At 30.8% G+C, this 27,587-nt stretch overlaps 2 protein-coding genes and 1 long non-coding RNA gene across 8 annotated transcripts; 1 reads left to right on the top strand and 2 right to left on the bottom strand.

The window, feature by feature from the left end:
* Positions 1 to 405: 405 nt before the first annotated feature.
* Positions 406 to 4,340, bottom strand: LOC107944537 (uncharacterized). Of its 3 annotated transcripts, none has more exons than XR_005918509.1 (7): positions 3,938 to 4,340; positions 3,716 to 3,822; positions 3,365 to 3,435; positions 2,257 to 3,073; positions 1,514 to 1,604; positions 1,353 to 1,436; positions 406 to 743 (listed from the first exon to the last, which is right to left on the bottom strand). It is a non-coding gene; the product is annotated as an uncharacterized lncRNA (long non-coding RNA). The 3 variants fall into 3 exon arrangements; XR_005918510.1 differs by having other exon boundaries at positions 3,716 to 3,778; XR_005918508.1 differs by having other exon boundaries at positions 3,716 to 4,339.
* A 13,404-nt stretch (positions 4,341 to 17,744) lies between these two features.
* Positions 17,745 to 21,103, top strand: LOC107892291 (RNA exonuclease 4). The gene is made up of 7 exons (XM_016817323.2): positions 17,745 to 17,767; positions 18,365 to 18,516; positions 19,485 to 19,615; positions 19,714 to 19,922; positions 20,426 to 20,635; positions 20,703 to 20,783; positions 20,866 to 21,103. Exons 1-7 carry the CDS (start codon positions 17,745 to 17,747, stop codon positions 21,101 to 21,103), a joined length of 1,044 nt encoding a protein of 347 aa, XP_016672812.1.
* LOC107892290 (2-methylene-furan-3-one reductase) lies at positions 20,389 to 26,968 on the bottom strand. 4 transcript variants are annotated; one of them, XR_001682565.2, is made up of 5 exons: positions 26,648 to 26,967; positions 24,645 to 24,968; positions 22,183 to 22,342; positions 20,930 to 21,136; positions 20,389 to 20,603 (listed from the first exon to the last, which is right to left on the bottom strand). XR_001682565.2 is itself a non-coding variant. In XM_041101659.1 (4 exons), the coding sequence occupies exons 1-4, from the start codon at positions 26,861 to 26,863 to the stop codon at positions 21,057 to 21,059; spliced, it is 780 nt and encodes a 259-aa protein (XP_040957593.1). In that variant the 5' UTR covers positions 26,864 to 26,967; the 3' UTR covers positions 20,856 to 21,056. The 4 variants fall into 4 exon arrangements, 2 of the variants coding, with proteins under 2 accessions (XP_040957593.1, XP_016672811.1); XR_005918506.1 differs by lacking the exon at positions 20,389 to 20,603 and adding an exon at positions 21,477 to 21,933 and having other exon boundaries at positions 20,856 to 21,136; positions 26,648 to 26,968; XM_041101659.1 differs by lacking the exon at positions 20,389 to 20,603 and having other exon boundaries at positions 20,856 to 21,136.
* Between the last annotated feature and the right edge of the window lie 619 nt (positions 26,969 to 27,587).

Genomic DNA, 27,587 nt, shown 5'->3' with positions numbered 1-27,587 from the left:
TTTTAGCGGCGCTTGGAAAAAAACGCCTCTAAATGTCATGTTCTTTAGCGGCGCTTGAAAACCAAACACCGCTAAAGGTTATGTTCTTTAGCGGCGCTTGAATTCTTTAGCAGCGATTAAATAAAAACACAACTATAGATCACGTACTTTAGCGGCGCTTTTTCACAAACGCCACTAAAAACATGACTTTTAAAATAATATTTTAATTAAATAATATTTATTTCTATGATAAATATTATATTATGTTTTATTTTTGAAATTTAAACTTTAAACTATATACTTTTAAGGATAAAAAATATTAATTAAATTAAATTTTCTATTAAAATTTTAACTTTAAAGCTAAATATAAAAATTAATGAATTTAAATTTAGAATTAAAATATTATGTTTAAATAAACGAACAATCTACCTCACAAGCTCATCTGATATAAATTAACTCGGCAAAATATAAAAGAAGTTACAAAACACGTAATAATTAACAATCATGGTTAAAGAAGCTAATACACAAGGTAGCTGCAAAACCCTGTTTCAATAACACCAAATTCAAGTTCCAACTAAGATAAACGACCATGGAATGCAACATTAAATAACACTCCACTTGAAGAGGTGCTAAGCCTTGCAGATACCTATCTCCACCAACCACGGGGCTTGCATTCCATTTGTAACATCACATTCGGCAAATGCTAATTCACAAGCTTGCATGAGTAGTGGTTTCTTCATAACATGAGCTACCCCGAATAAAAACTGCCAGGAAGAACACAAAACAGTACAATGAGCCACAACATTAAATAACATATGCAATTTGAACAAAATAAAATATGTAATATGTGTAGGTGAAAACTTTTGTTTAATAATATTAATATGTACAAAAAATTTAAAATAAAGTCTAGATATTCAACCTATTTTATATGTACAAAAAATTAATATGTACAAAAAATTTAAAATAAACCACATCAATCTTATTTTGAGGAACAAACAATTATCCATTAAACCAGAACAACAAGAAACTGTAGCTCACACATTATAGATGGAGGTCTTTACCAAAAGGAAAAATCATTTATAGAAAGTCAAGAAAGGCAAATACTACCCAAATTTCATCCATCCATGCAGCAAGTAAATTATAAATGGTAAACAACAACAATTTGTTTCAAAGACCAACTGTATTCAAAACAACAACAGTTGGTCCAAGTGCCCCAAAAATGAGGAGGTCAAATGGTATTGTTCTCTATCAGATCTCTGCCGCCACAATCAAATTTACAGCAAGAAAATCACTAAAAAAAGCTGATCCAGAAATAGTAATAGAACTCCTGATGGACAAGAAATAAGAAAAAAGAGAACTGGTTGGTAGGTTACCTCTTTAGTTGTCAAAATATTTGCACCCTTGATATCCCGATGGATAACACCCTATTCATGTAGATAAACCAAACCTTCCAAAACCTGTTCAACAAGTAATTAGCATATCGAAATGATACTTTAATAGGGAAATGAAGCAATAAATTGCAGTAGAAACAAACCTGGGCAATATAAACAACCACCAATGATTCAGAAAAAGGCCCAAATTTATTTGGCTTGTTAATGTTTGCAAGTGAACCATTCTCCACATACCTTCAAACATGTAAAGCAATAAGTACAAGTTTCAAACAGCTCAAAGTACACTACAGTCACAATGTAAGGTTTCTTACTCAAGAATTATATGCAGGTGAGCTTTCTATTAAGGACAATCTACTTTTTCTTACTCAAAGTACACTACAGTCACAATGTAAGGTTTCTTACTCAAGAATTTTTTGCAATCTGTTAAAAGTAAGGGAGGTCACGCAAACCAACTTCACAGATGAGCTTTCTATTAAGGACAATCTACTTTTTCTAAGACACATGGACTGTGAGCGATAATAAAAATAAAGAAAATAATAACAATAAACATCTAAATCAAATGCATTATTCAATTTAAGGTAGTGCCTTTGCATCTACCTTTACTTGAAAAAGCAAGTGATGGTTCCATATACTAATTTACTATATAACTAATTTAAACCTATAAGACATTAGGCAAGTTCATCCCACAAACAAATTATTTATCATCACCATAAAACTGTTTTTATTTAAAATAGTCTACAGAATCTAAATAAGAAACTGCACATTTATCATCCCACAAACAAATTATTTATCATCAACATAGAACTAACAGTAACTTAAATTCAACTTCATTTCTTAACTAATTAGTAACAACAGAATCATAATAATAATAATAAAACTAGTGTACCTCACTAGAAAAGAAAAGGTGATCCAAAATGAGTATTGATGGTCCTTGTCTGTGCTACCCAACAGGGTGGCCAACCGATAACTCCTCCATTTGTAGGACCCCACCACTCTTTCAATGGAAACCCTTTTGGAGAAAGTAAGAGTTACCCAAAACTTCTGTAAGGGAGAGTTTAAGTATGCAACTCAAGAGAAACTCAGTGAAGAGTTGATGCCTACTTATAAAAGTTTAACAGCTTGGGATCAACTATGATTTTGTTACATTTGTTACGATTTTCCTTTCTTCACCAAATATTTTACTGATTTCATAATCTCTTAAAATTTGACTTACATATATAATTTTTTTTATACAGACTCACATGGATAACTAATCTTTAAATTATATAACCTTTTCCAATTTTTCACTTACAGAAAGAGAGCAATAGTTTGGCCAGAAAGAAATTCTAAAAATATAGCTCTGTCTATTACATGCTAAAATAGCCAAAAACAAATCATGACGATTTCCATGTTCCCCTTTCCTTTTATTTTATCTTCTTCTAGTTTAAGGCTAACTCATTTATCAAATCATTTTGCCACATATATTCTAATCTAATTTTAGTAATGACACAACATAGCATATGTTTTGTGTAGGAGCTACTCAAGTAAGAAAAAAAATGGCACCACCGCTAATTGTATTGATCTATCATGCACATAACAGTTCAAAAACATACCAACCAACACATTCAGGTAGCAAAATACAAACATGAGAAGTTGTATAAAGAAAAAAAGAAGAGGTAACATGCCTTTATAAATTACATCTGCAGTCAAAAACCATGGCCCATCTGCAAGGTTAGAATTTTAGCAGTCAAAAACCAAAATTACATCCTGGGAAAAGAGAACTGACATTATCCATCAAGTGGCTATAAAAAATTCTGGACATGCCTTTATAAATCATTTAACTATTTAAGCTAGCTGCTTAAAAATTAATGCACCTTACAAGAAAACAAATTGTAACATAAAAGTTTTCAAGGTCATTGATTCCATGTGAACCATCTTAATAATGTTTGATATGCCTTCACTATTGACTGAATCAAAACAAATATTCAAGAAGGGTTAGCCAAGAATCAACTAACCCCTTCATTTGCCAGTTCCTAAAACACCTGCTGTAACCAAAACCTTCCTCCTATGCCTTCTCCAAAGATCCCTATATGCAACAAGATAAAAAAAAAGGACTAATTTATCAACAAACTATTGAAAAAACACTAAAAGAAAATCTCAAAGACCCAATATTAAAACTGAAGCAGAGCAAAGTATAAAGTAGTAATTAAATGACAACAACAGAAAATTAGCAATCAACATATACGATGCATAATATTAACGAATGCAACTTAGTAAAAAAAATGTAATTGAAGCACAAAACAAGCTACGTAGCAGAAAACCCAGAGATAAAATCGAAATAAACAAATAATAGGGGAAAAACTGACCTTAAATAAAGCATATTTGCTACTATTGGCTATCGAAGCGAAACATCCATTTGGAGTAAGCAACTATGGAAGAGGAAAAAATCAAAAAAGAGAAAACAAACCCTACCCTGTATTTTAAGATAAACAAGGGTAATCTTTTCCAGCACCTGATGGAATGCGAAATTGGAACTAAATTCAAATATTGGAGAAAATAAAATGCGAAAGTGAAAAATACCGAAGTACCTGAATATTTTTCAGCACTCTGAAGGGATCAGAAATTCAAAGGAAAAGATTTGAAAAATGGCGTTTGAAAAAAAATACAAATATAAAAAGACTGTTGAAATTTTCGTTGGAGTTGTTTTCAAGATGGCAAATATAAACTACATGGAATATGAACAAATAAAATGTCAAAATGGAAATTAGCATGGTCGGATGAATGGCCTAGGAAATCAGCAAACTTGTAGGAGGAAACAACCATGAGTGATTGAGAGTCGGATGAATAGGGTGGATGCGGATCTAAAGTGGGAATGGGATCAGCAGCCGTGGTGGTAGAGAAGCACATGGACAGTGTCATCCTCTGAGGGTGAAAGGAAGCGCAAAAACCAGAGAGAGGAAATGGTGTGATTTTTTAAATGGGAAGATTAAGGATTTCAGGGGGGAAATTTTGGGGTAAATGGCGCGATTTTTTTAAATGCAATAAATGTTTGTGGCGTTTTCCATCAAAACGCCGATAATGTCAACCCTTTGCGGCGTTTTTTAAAAAAACGCAACTAATAATTATTTATCCAAACAGTTCCATTTTTTTAAAGTAAAATTATTTTTGTGGCGTTTTTTATAAAAACGCTGCTATTGCTTACCTTTAGCGGCGTTTTTATGACAAACGCCGCAAATTGTTTTCATTTTGAACAAAACGACGTCGTTTTGCTATTCTAATTTTTTTTATTTTTTTAATAAATTGATTTATTTTTTGCGGCGTTTTTTATAAAAACACTGCTATTCCTTATCTTTTGCGGCGTTCTTATGAAAAACGCCGCAAATTTTTTTTATTTTGAACAAAACGACGCCGTCTTGCTATTCTAAAATTTTTTTATTTTTTTATAAATTGATTTATTTTTTGCGGCGTTTTTATAAAAAACGCCACTATTTCATTTTGAACAAAATGACACTGTTTTGTTATGCTAAAAATTTTTTATTTTATTTTTTATAAATTGATTTATTTTTATAAAAACGCCGCTATTGCTTATCTTTTGCGGCGTTTTTATGACAAACGCCGCAAATTTTTTTCATTTTGAACAAAACGTCGCCGTTTTGCAATTCTAAATTTTTTTTATTTTTTTAATAAATTGATTTATTTTTTTGCTAAAAAATGCCGCTATTGCTTATCATAAAAACGCCGCAAATTTTTTTCATTTTGAACAAAACGACGCCGTCTTGCTATTCTAAAAATTTTTTATTTTTTTATAAATTGATTTATTTTTTGCGGCGTTTTTAAAAAACGCCGCTATTTCATTTTGAACAAAATGACACTATTTTGCTATGCTAAAAATTTTTTATTTTATTTTTTATAAATTGATTTATTTTTTGTAGCGTTTTTATAAAAACGCCGCTATTACTTATCTTTTGCGGCGTTTTTATGACAAACGCCGCAAATTTTTTTCATTTTGAACAAAACGACGCCGTTTTGTTATTCTAAATTTTTTTTATTTTTTTAATAAATTAATTTATTTTTTGCGGCGTTTTTTGCTATTGCTTATCTTTTGCGGCGTTTTTCATAAAATGCTGCAAATTTTTTTCATTTTGAACAAAACGACGCCGTCTTGCTATTCTAAAAATTTTTTTTTTATATAAATTGATTTATTTTTGCGGCGTTTTTTATAAAAACGCCGCTATTTCATTTTGAACAAAATGACACCGTTTTGCTATGCTAAAAATTTTTTATTTTATTTTTTATAAATTGATTTATTTTTTGCGGCGTTTTTTAAAAACGCCGCTATTGCTTATCTTTTGCGGTGTTTTTATGACAAACGCCGCAATTTTTTTTCATTTTGAACAAAACGACGCAGTTTTGCTATTCTAAATTTTTTTTATTTTTTAATAAATTGATTTATTTTTTGCGGCGTTTTTACTATTGCTTATCTTTTGCGGCGTTTTTATGAAAAACGCCGCAAATTTTTTTCATTTTGAACAAAATGACGTCGTTTTGCTATTTTGGTTTTTATTATTTGCGGCGTTTTTCATAAAAACGCCGCAAAATATTATTTCATTTTGAACAAAATGACGCCGTTTTGCTATGCTAAAAATTTTTTATTTTGTTTTTTATAAATTGATTTTTTTATAAAATAAAATAAAAAGTACTCTCAAAATAAATATTATATATTTGAATAAGAAAACAAATGATAAAATGGTTGTAATTAATTATTAAGTTAGAATTATCCAAATTAAATAATTACCTATATATCCATATCATTTTTATTTTTGTATTTTTTCTTATAATTTGGTCCTCTCCAAAATAAAAAATTATACATAAATATCCATATCAATCTATTACTTTTTTTAACTTATTTATTAATTCTATTTAAACTAATATTTAAATATATCAAATGGTTTAGATTACATTTTTTAAAATATAAAAGCATTAATTAATTGTATAAAATAATTAATCTAAACTCAAAAACTTAACTCGACCCCTGAATCCCTAAACCTTAAATCCCTAACTCTTAACCCCTAAACCCTTAACCCCTAAACCTTAAATCCCAACCCTTAAACCATGATCCCTAATTCATAATCCCTAAATCCATACTCCCTAAACCTTAAAATATGAACTCCTAAACCGGCTTTAAATCTTAAATTAATCATATACCCTAAACTAAAAACCCTAAACAAATTTATTATTATCTCTTTTACAATTATATAAGAACATATTTAAAATATAAATTAAAAAATAATTAATCTAAACCCAAAACCCTAACTCAACCCCTGAATTCCTAACTTTTAATCCCTATACTCCTAACCCTCTAACCCCTAAACCTTAAATCCCAACCCCTAATTCATAATCCCTAAACCCATACTCCCTAAACCTTAAAATATGACCTCCTAAACTGGCCTTAAATATTAAATAAATCATATACCCTAAACAAAAAACCCAAAACAAATTTATTATTATCTCTTTTATAATTATTTTAAAAATAATATTTTAATTTTTCCATGTGTTTTATTTCAAATTATTTCTACGTGTCATTATTTTTTTTGAAGATTTTAAATATTCAATTAGAAATAAATTGAATTTTATTTAATATGAATAAACCAATTAAGATAAATTATTTTTAGCGGCGCTTTTCCAAAAACGCCGCTAAATCCCCGAAAGCTCAGAAAACGGCGTCGTTGGGCTTAGGTTTTCTTGCGGCGCTTTCCAAAAACGCCGCTAAAGCCCTGAGCGCTAGCGGCGCTTTCTTAAAAACGCCGCTAAATCCCCGAAAGCTCAGAAAACAGCGTGTTGGACTTAGGTTTTTTTGCGGCGCTTTCCCAAAAACGCCGCTAAAGCCCTGAGCATTAGCGGCGCGTTCTTAAAAACGCCGCTAAATCGCTGAAAGCTCAGAAAACGGCGTCATTGGGCTTAGGATTTTTTACAGCGCTTTCCCAAAAACGCCGCTAAAGCCCTGAGCATTAGCGGCGCTTTCTTAAAAACGCCGCTAAATCCCCGAAAGCTCGGGAAACGATGTCGTTTCGCTTAGGTTTTTTGCGGCGCTTTCTCAAAAACGCCGCTAATGCTTATTTTCAGCGGTGTTTTTCGTAATGCGCCGCTAATGATCGATCTTTAGAGGCGTTTTTTATCCAAACGCCGCTAAAACCCTGTTTTGGTGTAGTGTGTTTGAAATCAACTTTTTATTTTAAGAAAAAGACGAAAATGGGAGTCGCCACCAATCACTTTTAAGAGGTGTGATCGGGTCACCTCGTAATTTGATCGTTTTAATAAGAGGTTTGATTTGTTAAAGCAATATTTTTCGGTCTACAAAAATCTAAAAAATGGGTTCAGGAGTCGGTTACGCACGAGGAAAGATTAACACCCTCGTTACGCCCAAAATTGGTACCTAGTTGATTACTTGGTGTCTTTAGTATCGAAAATTAAAATTTTAAGGAGATTTTAAAATACGATCCTTTATTAAAACATTGCTTAATTAAATTAGTTTGCACGAAAATGGACTTATTTCAGGTTACTCGAGAAGAAAGGATTATGTCCCGTAAGTTAGGACATAATGCCTTGGATCCTTGAAAACGAGAATAAACGCTAAAAATTTTATTTTTTTAAATATATTCGATTATCTCGGTTTTAGAATGAAACCATATTTCGTAAGTTAGAACTTGACTTTTCTAAATTCGAAATAATGATCATTTGCCTCGGTTTAAAAAAAGTTCATTTTTATATGCATCGTGTAAAAATTAACGTAACACTTAAAATTATATATATTTAGTTTATTCAGATATGATATAAAAACTGACAAATATGTTTAAATATGACACTTGGCACAAATATAAACACAATGAAGTAATATAATAATGAGTAAAAAAATGACATAATAAATGGGTAAATTAATAAAATGAAAATACTATGCTAGTGAATGATGATAATACACTATAATGATAATAATAATAATAAAACAAATTTAATAATAATAAAAATAATTATAATAGTTACCATCATATTATTAACATAAATAATAATAATAATAATAATGTGTAATACGATGAAAATATAAACATCATGAAAATAAGATAAGGGCAAAGAAATAATAATTAAAGAAAAAAATTTGAAAATTTGAAATTAAATAAATAAAGGATAAAATTGGAATTAAAATAAAATTAAGGGCATAAATTGTAAAAAAACCAAGTAAATAGATAATTACGTGAATAACTAAAATAAAAATTATAAAAGATTGAAATGAAATAAATCGAGGAATAAATTAGACTTTAGAATGAAATTAAAAAAGCATAAATTTAAATAAAATAAATAAATAAAATACTAAAATAAAGATGCAAAAATATTAAAAAGAACAACAAAAAAAACAGAGACTAAATGGTCGAAGGATCGAAATAAAAAAAAAACTTAAATGGATAAATTTTAAAAAAACGCTGGAATTAGGACCAAAATAAAACACGTGTAAAGGATGAGGGACTACTAGGAAATTATTCCCTATCCCGAAACGCGTCGTTCCTTAAGGGACTGAATTACAACAAAACCAAAATCATAGGGTAAAAATTAAAAAAAAACATAAAAGGACTGGATTTAAAAAAATAAAAAAAGCAGAAGAACTAAAAGCGAATTAGATCCCCTTAAAAAAACACGCGGATCCTGCTGGGTTGGGTTGAGTCGGATCAGTTTGGCCCCAAAACGACGTCGTTTTGGGGCATTTTGGAACACCTCTAAACAATTCCATTTTGTCGTTTTGGGGCATTTTGGAGCACCTCTAAACGATGCCATTTTGGCACCCTATTTAACCAAAAAAGCTTAAAAAATCATTTTAAAACTGTTTTTTTAAACTTTGTTCTTTTTTTCTCTCCTGGAATAGCTCAGAATCCAGCTGCCGGGCCACCATGGTGGCCACCGATCACCGGCAACAATGCCGCTGTCTACAGTGGCCGAAAAACGTAAAAATTTTCCTTTTTTGGCCTATTGGCTTCCCGAGCCCAAATCTGAAGACTACCAGCCTTAAAGGTAAAAAAATTTTGATTTTTTTGTTCACTTTTTATATATATAGGTTAAAAAAAATCACCTTTTTTGAAGTTTTCTGTCTTTTTTTTTATTTCTCTTCTCTATAAAAAAAGGAGTTACTATGATGTTGTGGCTTTATAGCAAACTTATATACTATTTTCTCTTTCTTTTTGCTATTGTTCTTGCATTTTTTTGCTTATTTTTGCAGGGGTAGTTGGCAGAGCAGTTTGTGGCAGGTGCTAGGGGTGGCGGCGGCGCAGGCTAGGGTGCGGCACTAGGGTTTTTGTTTCTAAAATTTTTTTAGGCTTTTGGGCCATTTGGGCCTTTAGGTTTTTTCTTGATTTGGGCTTGTAAATTTGGGCCTACTATTTTGTAATGGACTGGACTTTTAATATTGGACTTTTAATTATTGGGTTTTATTTATTATATTATTTGTTTAGTGGGCTTGGCAGAATTGGCTTTTTACAGTTTCCCCTTTTTGTTCATTGTCGTGTAACGAGAATGGAGTAAAGACATTTGAAAAGACCAATTTTGCATGGTCTTACCGAATCTCAAATTTTTTGGTGCTTCCTTTCTTCAAGTAGCCTCATTCTAACCTACTGCAACTTCAGAGGTATAGGAATTGTTGCTTCGATCTACTCCACTGCAACTTTAAAGAGATAAGACTTATAGCTTCAATCTGCTCCGCTACAACTTTAGGGAGATGAGATTTGTGACTTAATTTAATCCGACCCACTATAACTTTAAAAGGATAAAATTTGTAGCTTTAATCTGCTCTACTGCAACTTTAGAGAGATAAGATTTGCTATTTTCAATCTGCTCCACTGCAACTTCAGGAAGATAAAATTTGTGGCTTTAATATGCTCTACTCAACTTTAGAGAGATAAGATTCACTATCTTCAATCTACTTCACTGTAACTTTTGGCAGATAAGATTTGTGGCTTGAAGCCGCTCCATTGCAACTTCAGGGAGATAAAATTTGCCACAATAACTTCAATCTATCCCACTGTAACTTTAGGGGTATAGGATTTGTGGTTTCACTAATCTGTTACATCGTTCTCTTGGGAACATGACCTGTAGAATCCATTTCATGAGCCTATATTTATGCCAAGCGATTAGGATGTTATGATCAGAATGAGTCAAATGCTCCTAACTGGATGTGTATGAATGCAGAATGTCATTTTTCAAGAATGATCCCATTTTAATGCTTAGGTTGACATTGCTCGTTGTTCATCAAAGTTCTATTACTAACGCATTACCATGCCTTCTTGTTCAGATCTGGTAACTTTGACAGAAACCCGCAGAAATAATCACAATTTAAACTATTTATTCCCAAACATTTCCTGTTTCAGGTCCTTGTACTATTTAGAAAACCTTTCAGAGCATTATACAGAAATCCTTTTATTTGAATATTATTAGTCCATTAATCGTTATTGTTGAATAGCTTAAGTATGATGGATTAAATAGCTAGATTTTTAAGTTAGAAGTGGAAAAGGACTAAATTGTGGAATTAATTGTTGATTTTGAGAAATAGGGACAACATTGTGAAAACTTCAAAATTAAAAGGGTAGAAGTGAAAATATGGAGCTAAATTTATCTTATAATGAAAGTAGTATAAAAATTCAAATTTAAATATAGAGATTAAAATTAGTCTCGGTTTAGGGACTAAATTGAAGAATAATCTAAATATAGTGTAAAAGTTAAAAATTTAATGTGAAATTGAAATGCGTAATATTAATGTAACTTAATTTTTTTATTTTGTAGCTAACGTCGTACCGGAATCCTCAAGTAAAAAGGGGAAGAATAAAATCAACGTCGAATAGCTCGAAATTCACGGTTTGTGTTTCTATAATCCGAACTAAGTTATAAATTATTGCATTTTGAATTGTTGCATATGGTAAACACTTGAGATGAGTACTCTTGTACTTAGGATTAAATTGAATTCATACTCGATTGAAATAGATTGATTTGGTATATTATGAATGTATTGGTTATATGAATATTGAAGTGAATATATGTTTATATGTGATAATGTGAATATATGAGAATTGGACATTGGGTGTAATTGAAAGTGAAATGGAACCCTATTAACTGTTTCGGGCTAAGTCAGATATAGATGGCATGTCATAGGATAGGAAGAGTTCAGGGATTTCTTCGACTTCGAGTTGATAAGGCATTGGGTGCCAATTTGCTTCGATTTAACCGATGAGACACTGGGTGTCAATTTATATAGTGATGGGCATAGTTATTACTTTGGATTTATCTGATGAGGCACTGGGTGCCAAACTGGTGTGTTGGTTGGATCCGTGTATCCGTCTGAGTCCGAGTCGTGTTAATAGAGAAAATTAAATAATAAATGTATGTGTTTGATATTGAGATGACAAAGTTGAGAAATGAATATGAGATGAGAAATGAAATATGAAATATGAAATGATGAAATAAGATGTGAATTTTGAAATGAATTCAAGTATTGATCAAAATGATGAGTCGTGCCATTACATGAGTTGGATTACCAAATGCTATATATATGGAATACCATTGATATGTGCTTGAACATATGAAATATTATTGTCGTGTGCTAAAACTTGTGAACTCTATTGAATATGAATAAAGAAGGAGTAAGTTGGCATTATTGATTTGATACATATGTTTTATTACATTACTTATTGCATCTTTATATCTTATCTGTTCATATCAAGTTTAAATTGTTTGGATTATAGAAATATCACTGAGTTATACTCAGCATGCGTTTTTTTCCGTGCGCAAGCTAGGTACTTTTTGACTTATCGACGACTCAGCATCAAGCAACAAATCCCAAGCTCAAGTGTGGTGATATCTTATTTTGTAATGGCATGTACCTAGGGAGTCATTTGTTGATGTTGTTTATAAGGTGTTGATATTTTGGTTTGCTAGTGAAATGATGGTTGATTGTATATATGGTTGTGGTTAAGGCTATGATGGTATGTTAGCCTAGTTTATAGTTTTGGGTATGTGTATAGCTTAAAAAAATTTGGTAGCCTAAGTAGCTAAATATTAGTTCAATTATGAAAAAATTGGTATGAGTGAAAGCTTTGAATGGTTGATGCTTTGTTAATATGCTTGATGATATAAATTGTGGTGCCAATGACGATACATTGGTTAGGCACTTAAGATGGTTGTTTTGGCATGTTTTGAGCATGTTTAATTGAGTTTTGAATAGGTTAAATGGTTGGTAATTGAGTTGCTTAGTGTCCAAGTAAGCATGAAATGGTAAACTTGAATGTTAAGGTACTTATAGGTGCACACGGTCTGTCACACGGCCGTGTGTCACACATGGGTAACACACACAGGCGTGTGCCCTGGGCGTGTTGAAAAATAGTATAAGTATAGTTTCCACATGGGCTGACACACGGCCTAGGACATGGCTGTATGACTCAAGTCAGTGAGCTACAGGGCTGGGACACGACCGTGTGTCCTATCTTCGAGAGTCACATAGTCTGGGGCATTCCACATGGCCGTGTGTCCCCTATTTTTAGGCATTTTCAAAAATGGCCCTAAACTTTCAAAATTGTTCCAAATTAGTCCCTACCTATTTTTAGACTGTTTTTACGGTTCCATAGACTCAAAATAGAGGCTGTAAGAGTAACTTTTACTATGAATTGGAATGAATTAGCAAACCTGAATTAAGTGAATTCTACTAACATCATCGAAGGTATTAATAGTTGGAGTATAGACCAATACTCTAATGCTAATAATTAGAATAATCTTGTTATGTATCCAACTTCTAGCACTCAAGAAGGGATAAATAGTGATAAGAGTGTAGACAGTGGAAGACCAAGTTTAGCATTGCATAACATGATACACTATTCGATTATATAAGACACTACTAGGCAAGTATTAGATTGGCATGATTTGCCCCTGTATATTATGATGATATTAGTTAGCTTATACTACTGCTTGCGATATAATTAAATGTTTTGATTGGCTAGTAATGCCCGTGACTCTAATCTGACAACGAAGAGGGGTTAGGGGTGTTACAGTTTCAGTTGGTTCTTACTTGAATTCGAGTAATTTGGATTGAACTTTTAGTGCAGAAGGTCTTTGTATGAGCCTATGTAAAAATAGTTGGACAAATTCCTCCTAGGATGTAATAGTATTTGGAGGTAATGCCTCTAACCATTCTTTGATCTGGCTTCCAAGTGCAAAAGGAATCAAAAGTAATTTAATTGCCTCATCTGAAATTCCAGCATACCCTATTGTATTGCAAATTTTTTCAAATCATCTCAGAAATATCATTGGATCCATGCCAGTATCATCACCAAGTTTCAAGTTCGTGGTTACCCAAGTTAGCAATGCGTAATCGAGTTCAAACTAAGGTGTAATAATTGGTTTAGTAATATTGGTTTTTAACCAGTTGGTGTCGAACCAATTCTGCCCAAAGATTGTTGTCATCATTTCAACAATTGCTCCTAATCAGGATATGGCTCAATTGGAACACTCCCACTTTGTGTCACAAACTGAATTTGGGGATAGAAAAATAAAAATTAGTAACTAAAAAATAGCAAAAATAAAATAAAACAAAGATCGTATCTATAATTTTTAGTTTTTCTATTTATCCTACTAATTGTAGTAAATAAATTTAAATTTAATGTCGAAACCTCCTCGACAACGGCGCCAACAACTTGACCGCCTCCAAACGTGCGAACGTTTAGAGTAAAAATTGTGCAAATAATATATATAAAATAAGCGTGGTATCTGCAAGTGAATAGATCAAATTGTAATATAGTTTAATGTTACAACGGAACACCGATAAGTGTTCCGAGAATCGTACCCAATGGAGGTTGAATTAAATCTAAATATATTATCTACACTAGTAGGTCTAAACAGTAATCACTGAAAATCATATTACAAAAAATAATACTAAAGATTAAGGTTGTAAAATAAAAACTAGACTACTAAAACAAAGTTAACAATCGAAAATCACTCAATTAACAGGCAGAAGATTAACTCACTTCAGTAGTTATTAATTAGCCAGTATTACCTCGGCCTCCATTTCTTAACTAATTGACAAGTAAACACTTATCTCTTGACCTCACTTTCTTTACCAAGATAAATCCACGACTTACTCGGTAAAATTATCTCTCAACCTCGTTTACCCTAGATTACTTCCTAGGGTCGTCAATCCTATGGTTTAAACACACATTAATTTATACCAACTAACTCTATTAGGAAAACCCTAATTCCTTTGTTAATCACTCCCACATCCGCTTGTTAATCTCCCTGAGGGTCTAGCCACTTATCGACTTAACAATCATCTTTTCCACAATTAAATTAATCATGAAATAATGCAAATTAATGTAAAAGTGAAAAAGATAGAAATTGTTTGTTTGATGAAATTGATGTGCTCGAAATCTCGAAATCCTTTAATAATGATTGAGATCTTGTCAGTTGCAAACAAGAAGTGAAAGAAAAGTACTCAAATAATTTATAATAAAGACTTGGACTCAAATTGAATCCAAGTCGAAGAACAAGAAAAATAAATTGTTTTTGAAAATAAACTAAAACTAAATAAAAACCTAAGCTACTAACTAAAACCCCAAAACGGCTTGGCAAAAGCTCCCTAAGATTTTCCTTAACTATTTATAAACAGAGTTTTGTAGCCCTAATTAGGTCAAATACAAGCCTTGATCACATAAAATATGAGTTGTGTGGACGAAAACACCCTTACTTAATTTTTTTCCCATCGTCGCACCTGTGTCGCAACACAGCCTATTGTGTGTTGCAAACACAACTTCGAATGTAAAATTCTACATCAGCTCAATTGTGTTGCAACTCAGTTGTTGTTCCTAATGCTTTTGGGCCTCAAAATGAGTATCCTGCATACTCAATTTAAGTGTTAAAACCACCTTAAGGCCAGTATTGACCCAATAGGTCAACTAATTTCAAAATAATGCATAAAAATACTTATTTTGCAATAATTTGAATCTAAGCTACGAAATGTGAAAATGTAATAAAATATATTAAAATGACTAGAAAACAAGCTCATTAAGTGCCAAAAAGTTCTTAATTTGCCACTATTATTTGTGGCAGATCAATGTTGAGTGAATTAATTGTTATGAACTGTGTATGATTTGTCCTAGTAACTATAATAGCATTCCATAGCTCAAGTCCGACGACTGGACTGGGTGAGAGGTGTTACAATGACATTTGTTCCTTTGATTTGATTAGTAAAGCTTTATAGTTTCTCGTAAAAAAAAACTTTCATCAATTCAACCCTAAAACTCGAATTAAATCACATCTATCAGACTGTATGCGATAAATTAAATTTAAAAAATACAATTAACTCTAAATTTATTCTATTAACAAAATCATGAAAAATTCAAAGCTAAAAATATTAACAATTAGCTCTCATCAAATTTAACTCTAAAACCTGAATTAAACACTAAAAAGTTAACATTGTTACCTTTGGATACCAAAATATAAAACTTTTGTCTAATACATGTATTAGATTGGACCAAAAAGATAACACAAATATCATATTAGAAAAAAGTGTCAAACTCAAGTACCAAATGATATATTAAACCTATTTGAATATTTTATTTTTTATCGATAGTGGATTTAAGACATAAATAAATATCAATATTCATATATATATATATATATATCCAATTGCAAAAAAAAAAACACTCATAATTTAGCTATTCAAATCTATTTTTACTTAAATTCTAAGTAAATTAAGTTATAAAATTATTTAAATCAAATTTAGATGATTAGTAATAATGGAATTTAATGATGATAATTAACAAATTCAAACCTGATGGATATCTAACTTATTGTGATCCTTAAACAATATTATTATTATTTTTTGTTGATCTAAATCTCGATTTAGTTTTATGGATATGTATACTCAAATTCGATTTGATAACACTTTAACAAAAGATTCCTTTGGTTGAACTCGTCTCCAAATTTTATATTACATTAATATTTAGAAGAGTAAAAAAAAATGGATCTTTATATTGGTAGAAGCATTATAAATTAAAAGAAGGGATTGGCATTGTGAAATTTGAATCTTGAGTTTTAAAGTGGGATTTAATTTTTGTCATGTCAACCAACTTGGTTTTTTCTTTTTTAATATATTAATGTTTCCTTCCCTATGCAAATTGGGGGAATAAAATCTTTGACCAAATCCTGTGAGCCATGAATAAAATCTCATTTACTGTGGGATTTTTGTGCCTTTAAACCTTTAAGGAATCCCAACAACAGAAGATTAAGTCTTTAATTTGATTTGCGAGCTAATAAGGGACTATAAATAATTTGAGAGCAGAGCCTATAATGAGGTTGTTCAAAAAATAAATCGACATGAATAGGCGAACTGAGAAAATCAGGGGAATAAAATTCCATTTAAGTCGTAAGGAATCAAACAACTGAATTGAGGATCCCTTTTTTATCCTTCCATTGTGAGTGAAACGCTTACAGTTGAAAGTAAACTATGAAAAAACAATGAAAAGATCAATATTTTGACCCAAATATATACCTTGCTTTTCATTACGTTGCACCAACCTTTTTTTCTTTTTGCAAAATGCCCTAAGAAAAACCTCTTCTTTATTCTTCTTAAAGTTTAACGCGTACCCGAGTAAGGGTAATATTGTAATTAATTTAATTGATTGAATTGAAAATCAATAGCCTATCTTCCCCGAAATGTATCATTCAACTAAAAATTCTTCAATAATATTCAATTTTTATTTTATTTTTATATAATAAAAAGGTTAGTGTCAACATTTAACCCCTTGAATTTGTACCATTTAGTACAGGAAAACCCAATTTGTAATTTGTAAAATACATATTTTTAATAAATATTCCTTATATTTAATACTTATATGGTATTAAAATTACACTTTTAATGTTTATATTATAGGAAAAAACTATACACTTATTTGGTATAAAATACAATTATCTCTCTCAAGTAAATTTTAAATAAAAGGACCATTATATCTATATATCTATATATATTCCTCAATTTATAATTACAAAATACTACAATTTTAATTGCTTTAAAATTGTATTAAATCATTATATTAGCTTCAAATAAAATTAAGTATTTTAAAATTATATTTAATTAAATTGTATATTAACATTGGGATTAATTATTGAACTATTTTCATTTTAAGTTATTTGGTTATCATTATTAATATAATATAATATATATTCGTATCCCACACCGATTTAGAATCCAAATATTATTTTTAGATTACAAGGAATGTTATACTAGACAGCTCCAAAATCCAACTGATATAAGTGGCCTGCCGTACCCATCTTCTTCCTCAACTCCTCCTTAGATATTTCAACTATCATCAATTAACAAAGATGGAGTTTGCAGAAAGCATTCGGTATTCTTTCCATCTTACTACTTCACACACACACCATCCCATGCACATTTATGTCACTTCGACTCTTTATTTTTCTAATGGGATAAACTAGCATTTAGTTCTTGAATTTGATAAATTTTACCAATTTGATCCTTGAATGTTTTTTTGTCCACATCAGTCTTTGAATTTGACAACTTTTCTTAATTTTAGTCTATGCGATTACACGGCACTCTGAGAGTGTTGCATTATCACATGGAGCAAAATTGAGAAAATTTGTCAAATTCTAGAACTAATGTGACCAAAACAAAATTCAAGGACAATTTTTTTTTTTTTTAAAATGTCAACTTCAGAGGCTAAATGTTGTTTTGTCCTATATTAAATACATTTATGTTTAACAATTAGATACGATACATATTGTTTAATTTTCTTTTAAAAAAAAGAAGAAAGACAACAAATTAGGTTAAAACTATTGTAAATTAAAGCCCTCGAGGTAGTTTACTTTTGTTAAACAAACCCATATACTTTTACTTTACTCAAACAAGTCCCTATCCTTTGATTTGTAGTTTAGCCCTTATTTTAATAAAAAAATATTAACATATGGAGTGTTTGGAAGTGAAGGAAGAAATGCGCAGCATGTTTCAGAGAGTTCAACAAAATGGAGCATTTGGTTGATCACATGAGAACTTCATATCATTCACTTCATGAACCTACCTGTGTACTTTGTAATAAACACTGCAGGTCCTTTGATTCTCTAAGGGAACATCTTATAGGTATATCTTCAACACTGGTTAGTCTATTTTGTTTTAATTTTTTTGGGGTCCTTGAGCCGTGAAATCTGTTCACCTCAATATCTGAAAAAGTTTAGATAAAAATATTAGACTTGAATTAAAATATGAGCTATACTTAAGCTCCATTATCTAACACTCAAGCTTAACCTAGTTCAATCTGTTCTCGATTTTAAAAATCAGTTAAACTCTGCTATTAGTCTTTGTACTTTTTGCGAAAGTTGTGAATTTTGTCCTTGTACTTTAAATTGATCAATTTTAGTCCCTTTACTTTTAAAATTTTAGTCTTGACCCAAACAATAACAGTTAAATTTGTTTGGTTAGATTCAATTACTAATCAAGTACTATGCATACAATAGTAGCGTTAATCAATATTCTCTAATTAGATCATTCTATGTCTCTATACTTTTTCAAAACTTGGAATTTTAGTCTCCAGACATGATAGTCACTAATTCATTAACCGCATTTTTAGTGAGTAATGTGTGGAAATAATAAGCTGACATAACATTATATACTCAACTTAATGAACTTAACAATTATTGTTTAGTGAAAACTGAAATTTTAAAATTCGAAAAGTATAAGAACTAAAAATACTAAATTAAAATACAAGGACTAATAGTAAAATTTAACCTTATAAATTTAATAAAATGAAAGTATATAAAAATACTAAATATTAAATATTTTTTTTAAAAAAATTGATAGATTTAAATTAATTTGGGTTAATCATTAACAAATATGAATGAATTTAGATAAAATTGATATTTTTTTTCAAATTAGACCTATTCAAAATCCAAACTACCCGCATATAGTCTCACCTAAAATTTGAGAGGGTTAAGGCAAAAACAGTAGGCATCAAAAAATGAACTTGGCATTGGTATGAACCTTGATTTCAATGCAAGAGGACCTGAGTTCGAGCATATATGATTTAAAACCTATAATTTGATAAATTGTAGGTCCTTTACCGAAACAAGAATGCAATAAATTATTCAAAATCCTAGGATGCAAATTCTGCTTATCGATTCTCGAAAGCCCTCACACTCTTAAGCTTCACCAACACCGATGCCGCTTCTCTGGAGTAAATTATGTATTCATCTAATTTAGCTTTGAAAAAAAATTATTTCAAACTACAATGCTGAAATTTAGCTTAATTAAAATGCAGTTTTGGTGGACGTCTTGTTACAGGGAACAATGTCTCGACCGGCGAATAAGTCTACTACTGTTGTGGACAATGGGTTATCGTCGCATGTGGTTGCACTGGCTTGCCAAATGGTGGATGGTGGTGGGAACAATGAGTCAATGGATGTTTGTGCTAGGGTTTGCATGGTTGACGAATACGAGAATATCATCTTCCATGTTTATGTGAAACCACCTATTTCAGTTCCAAATTATAGGTACCAACCACACAATTCGTGATCTTATAAAATTATGTCAATTACTATTTACGGGTGATTTTTTTATATAATATATTTTAGTTTTTTATTAATTTAAAATTAAAATATTTATTTTTATTATAAACAATTAAAGATTAAATAAAAAATTTTTCAATCAGCTAACAAACTCTTGACCTAGTGGCTAGAGCATTATGTTGTAGGCATGAGAACTTAAATTTTATCTTCAGAGTTTTAGCTGAATATCTCAATATTGCTTTGACCCAAACGGTACTAAACTGAAACTGTAAAATAAATAATGGGTACAGGACTTATCTTTTTAAAAATAGTAAAGTTGGAAGTATTTTTTTTAACTCAATAATAAAATTGAATGGAATTCAATAGAAATCAAATTCAACATTATAATTTAATAGACTTTTTATTTTCTCGAATTTGTTAGCTCTAATGTCTAATGAAAGGAAATATAAAACAATAATTCACATAATTGAACTACGTGTTTTTTTCAGGTATGAAAACAGTGGCATTGGAGGCGAACATTTGAGAGATGGAATGCCATTGAAACAAGTGCAAAGAAGGATCGAAGAGTTTCTTTGCAATGGAGAAGCAATGTGGAAAATTCGATCACCTAAAGCTGGAAAAGCTAGGATTCTTGTGGGTCATCATCTTCATCCTCTTCTTCAATCCCTGCATTTACAATATCCATCATTTATGATAAGGTAAAGTTTACCATCACATTCATTACAATATACAAAATTTATATGATGTGATTTTATTTGCCTATAGGGATACTGCAGCATATCCACCTTTAATGAAAACAAACAAACTTAGCAACTCACTCAAGTACTTGACTCAAACATATTTGGGGTAAGTGTATATATATTGTCCCTCAATCCCTATGATCATATCATTGATTGTTGACCCTTGTGTATATATGTATATATATCAGATATGATATACAAGCTGGCGTTCAAGACCCTTATGAAGACTGTGTTGCAACAATGAGGCTTTACCTGAGGATGAGGAACCAAGTTCACCAGAGAGAAGACTATCCACAGGCTTCTGACCCTCGAAATCGGAACAACTTTGCACCATCAAGGCAAAGCGAGCTTGAGAGAATGTCTCCGGAAGCAATGCTGGCTATCTCGAGGTCTGATTACTACTGTTGGTGCTTAGATTCCATGTAAACTTTGAAACATGCACCTGTATATCCAGGGAAACTACATATGCAATAAAGGAGACTTTGTTACCTTATGGTTATGGCTGGGAGTAGCAATAAGAAGAAAGTAATTGTTATTTCCTTAGCTTTCTAGTTGCTAATTAGTTCAAGGAAACAAAATATTATTAGAAATGGATGTTTGGTTGGCTGGATTCTTAACAGGAAAAAGTAGACTTATGTGCATTGGATATATATATATATGTATATGTGTTTTACAGCCACAGTCACCAACAAAGGACTCCAAATATTTGAGATTTCAGAATCTTTACTTTTCATATATTTCATTATTAATCCATTTCCAGAGAGACTAATTTATTACAGAAGGACTAAAGTACACTAACCTATATTGCTCGGACTCTTTATTTTTCTCGAAATATCCATGCTCATCACCTATATCCAAGGCATATCTAGACATGGGTGAGGGGTTTGACCCTCCGAAGACCTTCTACATGAAAAAGCTTAGAATAAAGTGCATACACAGCGTACAGAAGTACTCGAGTCCGAGTAACATTAACATTAACCCAACTCATGGAATTGGATGTATGACAATTTTACCAGTAACTCTTCCAGTTTCAAGATAAGAAAAGGCTTGTGGAGTTTGAGAGAAAGCAAATGTGCCTCTCGGATCAATGACAGGCTTTACTTTCCCATTCTCAAGGAAAGGGTTCAATGTCCCCAACATAGCCCCACTAGATGTGAGGATGAACCTGAATGCTGGTTCAGCCAGCTCACCAACTGGTTCTATTGTTACAACCTTTCCACCTTCTTTGATAGCCTTCACTGCCCTTTCAGATTGCCCTGTTTTATTTTTTGCATAAATACAACAGGTCAAATTATGGTTTTCATCCTTGGACCATATTCAACTAGAACTCACTAACCATTGAGCCAAATGCCCCTGTGCTCAAATTTGAAGGGTTCTTTTTGTTTTTTGTTTTTTTTTCCCTCTTCATGTGCTATATAGTGTTACTATTTCAAGATAGGGTTTTTTTTTTTTGGTCGAAAAGTATTTCAAGATAGATGAGAGGCAACAATGATTTAGAATCATACCAACTGCATCATATATTACATCAAATTTCTCTGGCAAATCTTCAAAGTTTTCTTTGGTGTAATCAATGGCTAAATCAGCACCCAAGCTCTTTAGCAATTCCAGTTTGGCTGAGCTTGAGGTAGCTGCAACTTTAGATGCTCCAAAGACATGCTTAGCTAGCTGATCCATGGAGTTAAAAGGAAAAAGAGAGTGAGATACAAGAAAATTCAGGCTCCATTCGAACTCCAAAAGTAAGTGAAACAAGAGTTGTAAACTAAATCAAACCTCTCTCTAATTATTTTTAGGGTAAATTAGACCAACACTCACTCAACTTTAGGGTAGCTAATAAAGCAGTCATGTTAGTTTCATTTCAGTCACTCAACTTTTAAAAAATAACAAAACAGTCACTAACGTTATAAAAAAGTGTCAACACAGTCACTAATTAACAGTTTTCGTTAGAGTCTTAACAGGACCGCTGATGTGGCAAGTTATCTGCTGATGTGGCCAGTTAACTTGCTACGTTGTATGTACAAAGTGGAAACCCATCCAATTTAAAAAGAAATTGAAAAAAAAATCCTAAAAAACCATTAATAACAGAGAAGAAGTTTGTAAACGCTCTGAGGGAGTTTTGCGAATCAGTTTTGCAAAGAAGATTCAAGAACCATTTCTTTTTCTAGTTCTAAAATAATTAAGTCTCACACTTTGTCTTGTCTCTTCATTTCTCATTATTCAGTTTGATTTCCTGTTTAAATAGGCAATATAATTAACTCCTGTTTGTTTAAATTAAATAGATAGTAATACTTTGCTAGAGCAGATTGGAGGATCTTTCTCCGAATTATTTTTCTGTCAGCTGTCCTAGTTAGTTAATTTAAGAGCATTCATAAGTAGGCCATGGCTTGCTGAAAATGGCATTGACTCTCTAACTCTTAACTCATTATTCACTAACCCCAGCTGAAAACAAATACAAAATCTGAACCCAGAGGTTCCATGATGACATTGTGCCCTCAAATCCTGGCTCATTCCCATTTCGCACCAAGTCAAAAAAGTTTATGAAGATTGAAAAGAGCCATAGAACATAGTTTGCCAGAAATGTGTTCACTGAAGAAGCTCTGCTGTATGCTGTGTTTTAAATTGGTTCTGCAACCATTTACTGAATAAATCTCTACTGCTGATAAACTAAATTGGGTGCACTAAAAATGCCAGAGTTATTTTAAGAGTTACCAGATTTCTCTGTATTTTCATTTCAAGAAAATTGCTAATGGCAGATTGGCAGGCACAGATGCAGTATAGCAGAGAATTTAGAAAAGCAGAAACCTATAATTTTTGTTGGAACATTTTGAAAACTTTCTTTTATAAGTAAAAGAATATGTTCCATAAATGAAATGTTATGTCTTCAATAAGAATTATCAAGAGTTGCGCATCTTTTGATTATTTAGTATTTTCTTATGTACTAATCACTTCATTTAAAGTTTACAGAGGAAGAGAGCCAAGAAGAAGAAGAGCAAAGCCAAATTAAGCGAAGAAGAGCAAAGCCAAATTAAGCAAAGAAAACTCTTTTTTTTTTAACACTTCTTCTTCTTCTTCTATGTTATTAAGGGTTTTTTTAGTTTTTTTTTTCAATTTCTTCTTAAATTGGTGGGCTTCCATTATGTACATTTCAATGTGGCAAGTTAACTTGCCACGTCAGCAGTCCAGTTAAAACTCTAACGGAAAATGTTAATCAATGATTGTTTTGTCACTTTTTTATAACATTAGTGACTGTTTTGTTATTTTTCAAAAGTTGAGTGACTAAAATAAAAGTTTGGTAACTGTTTTGTTAGCTACCCCAAAGTTAAGTGACTGTTGGTGTTATTTACCTTTATTTTTAAATATTTATGTTCAACACTTATGTTTGATCAATATCCAGATTAAGGCCCCAAGTACGTGTTCAGGAGTCGGGCTAAGTTCAAACCAATTCCATGTATTGCCTAAAGTGAGTCTGCTGTGATATATGAGTAGTAAATTTTGTTCACATCTTTTCAAACTTGTAAATGATTAACCCAAATTTAAGTACATTCATATTTTTTAAAATATATGTTGTTTTAATCTAATATTTAATAATTATATATATATTTATTAAATTTTTAAATATAAAAAACTTCAAAATGATTTTAATATTATTTTTTTCATATAATATAAATTATATTATAAAATCGAAATATAAGTTAAACTTGAGTCTCAAATATTACAACCAATCTAAATTTTTTTTGACCCTAAACATAATTTTTATGTATAATATTTTTATTTAAAACCTCACAAATATCAAATGGGGCTTCAAACTATACCATATGTACACCAGAAAGAATAAGAAATACCAAATAAGTATTTCATCAAACGAAGACTACCAAAAGAATAATAAATAGTAGCTTTTGCCACCAAAGAGGCATTTAATCAAACATATAGACTACCAAAAAGAATAGCTTGTGACATAAATATAGTGTACCTGAATAACCATGGTGCCAACCCCACCAGCACCGCCTAAAACTAGGATGGATTTACCAGCAGACAAGGCAGTTTTATGAAGGCCTTCATAGGCAGTTCCAATGGCTAAGGGAATGGCAGCAGCTTCAATGAAACCCAGATTTTTTGGTTTGAGAGCCAATAGATTCTCTTCAGCAACAGTATATTCAGCCAAAGTGCCACTCCTTTTTGGACGATCCAAGCCTTTCTCATTAATGTTCCCATACACTTCATCCCCTTCTTTCAATGTTCTTACTTGGCTGCCGACTTTTAGCACCACACCAGCAACATCATATCCTGGCACACTCTGCCAGTACAAGTAACACAAATTAGCAATTATAATTTCAATGCTTATCTTAAATATTTTTTATGAAAATTTTATGCTTCAATATTTATATTTCTATTAATTTTTTTAATTAATTTTTTTTAATTTTTTAAAAAGTGTGGAATTCTTTTGGTTTGATGCAAATATAAATTAAAACATTATTATTTTTCAATGAAATTGGCATGTAACTTATGGAGCAATCCACACCCACTTCATATTAATACAACATTATTTGTGTTATATATTACATTAACAAATCATTTAAATTTTATAAAAATAAATAAATCAATATTCAAATTATTTTATAAAAAGTTAATAAAAATTCAAAAAATTAGAATGAATTATCATGCGGAGTGTAATGTTTAAAACTTTTAATATTTTAGTTAGTATTTTTATTAGAAAACAAAAATTTAACTTTTTTTCTTAAGATTAATAGTTAAATTTGACTCTTTTCAAAATATTAAAAGATTAAATTGACAATAAAAAATAAGCATTAAAAGCTAAATTTTGTCATATATATACATATATACATACACAATAGTAGCTTAAAGTTGAGCATGAGTATGTTTCAATCTAAGTTGAGTTTAAATAATTTAATTTTACTTTAAATCAAGCTCAAACTTGTATAATAATATTTGAACTAATTTTGAATTGCCTAAATGTACTTTCAAATATATGGAAAGATTTTGTATGTGTTAAACTACATTTGACCCTTATTTACAGCTTGTATTTCAATGTGGATACAAAGTATAAAATTTAAATATATGCAAAGTTTATGAAAAAGGAGCATACCTGATATGAAAATATAGTTTTATCTAATACTCACTCGAGTTTAGAGGTGTCGATGAATCGGATCAGATTTAGGATAAGTCTATTTATGTTACTATCATATATGTATTTATTCAAGCTTGATTTGATTCGGAGCATGAAATTTAAATTTTGTCTAAGTTTAATTATATTTATAAATTATTATTCTAACCCACGTTAGGTTGGTTGATAGTTTTTTTTATAAATATATATAATATTTAGTAATTATATATTTTTATTTAAACATTTAACATACTTTTTAATATTTATATTATAATATTAAATATTTAATTTTTATACTATACAAATTACATGTCTAAAAAAAAGGCAGTCAATCTGATCGTAAATCTTAAATATTGAAATCCAAATTCGACTCATAATTTAATAAATCTAATAATCTTTTTCTAGGGATAATTTTTCATCCAAAACCTTACAAATATCATACGAATTACTTTCAAGGCAGGACATATAGCACAATAGTTAAAAAGGTATGTGAATATATAGTATGATATTAAAGTATTGACGAGAGGTTAATTTCTTGGAGAAAAATATTTGAAGTATTGTTTTCTGGGAGCTAACAGATCAATTAATCAATTAATATTGTCTCGGTTAAGATTTTGTCTCTAAACTTTACAAAGAGCTAGAGTGTTTAAGGCTGCAAGTTCAATAGAATGAAAGCACCTTGTTGAGATGACCTCGAGCTCTCCTCAAAATCAAGTGACAAAATCCCTGACTATAGACAATACCGATTTGTTGAGAAATCTTTCAACTCTTCTCCATATTTCAAAAATTTTTACCGAAGGAAGTGATTAACTCTCAACATAAAGAAAATAGAGAAGGAAAGGTGGGTTTACAGGTAGGGGAGAATCAGAGTGGATGAACATGCCAAGCATCCTCTTGAAATCAACTGGATTAAGGGCTGCAGCTACAACTTTGATCAGAACTTGATCTTCTTTCAGTTGGGGCACATCATAATTTGAGTCCAGTTTCAGAACATCAACAGGTTTCCCATGTTCAGAATATACCCAAGCTTTCATTTTTGAGGGGATTGAAGAAGCAGTATTCTCCATTATAATAACAAAATCAATGCTTTTTTGTTCTTACAATTCTACCAACACAAATATATATAGGAAGTTATTCAATTTTTAAAAAGAAAAAAGGAAAAATTCGTGCTTTCATTAGATTTGTGCAACTTTAGTTTAATGGAGATGTTGAAGGGGAGCAGTTAAAGAGTCTCAATCATTAAGGCTGCTGGGAGATTGTCGTCTTTAAGCACTACTACTACTAATAATAATAATGCAAGATGCATGAAATGTGGTAAATTGGATGTTTCCAACTTTGCAGGCCGTCAACGAAATTAAAACAACAATAAAACTTAGACATGAAATAGTGACGCTACATTATTTGTGTAAGTTTTATGATACATTAATATTTTCATCTTGAAAAAAATTATATCCAAATTAAAATCCTAAAATTTAAAATGAAATTATTGATGTGGCATAAAACTATTAAAAATGAATAATATTCTGATTCATACAATTTTTTCTTTTCTCCCAGTTGAATACATATAGAGAATGATTTAGATGGTTTGGGAGTAGACCTTGGTTGAAAATTTGAGAGGTTTAAGACAAAAATATTAAACCGAAAAATTGAGTTTGGATAAAAATTAAGTTTGTTTATAACATAAATAGGCTCGAGATTCAATATTTAAAATTCGAGTTCGGTCCAATACGACCTGTTTTCAAGTTTATAATATGTTAATTATGTTTTATATATTATTTAATTTATATCATA

This window comes from Gossypium hirsutum, chromosome D09, assembly GCF_007990345.1.
Source record: "Gossypium hirsutum isolate 1008001.06 chromosome D09, Gossypium_hirsutum_v2.1, whole genome shotgun sequence".
NCBI classification, from domain to species: domain Eukaryota; kingdom Viridiplantae; phylum Streptophyta; class Magnoliopsida; order Malvales; family Malvaceae; genus Gossypium; species Gossypium hirsutum.
Note: the sequence above shows the minus strand (reverse complement) of the source record. Positions and strands in the feature narration are given on the sequence as shown.

Coding starts and splice junctions, on each gene's coding strand:
- LOC107892290 (XM_016817322.2), bottom strand. CDS start 26,863: ATGGAGAATACTGCTTCTTCAATCCCCTCAAAAATGAAAGCTTGGGTA. Junction 24,969..26,647: donor ACTCTGATTCTCCCCTACCT/GTAAACCCACCT, acceptor TTGTACTGGCAG/AGTGTGCCAGGATATGATGT. Junction 22,343..24,644: donor TTGGCACCATGGTTATTCAG/GTACACTATATT, acceptor TCCATGGATCAG/CTAGCTAAGCATGTCTTTGG.
- LOC107892291 (XM_016817323.2), top strand. CDS start 17,745: ATGGAGTTTGCAGAAAGCATTCG. Junction 19,923..20,425: donor ATTTCAGTTCCAAATTATAG/GTACCAACCACA, acceptor TGTTTTTTTCAG/GTATGAAAACAGTGGCATTG. Junction 20,784..20,865: donor TTGACTCAAACATATTTGGG/GTAAGTGTATAT, acceptor TATATATATCAG/ATATGATATACAAGCTGGCG.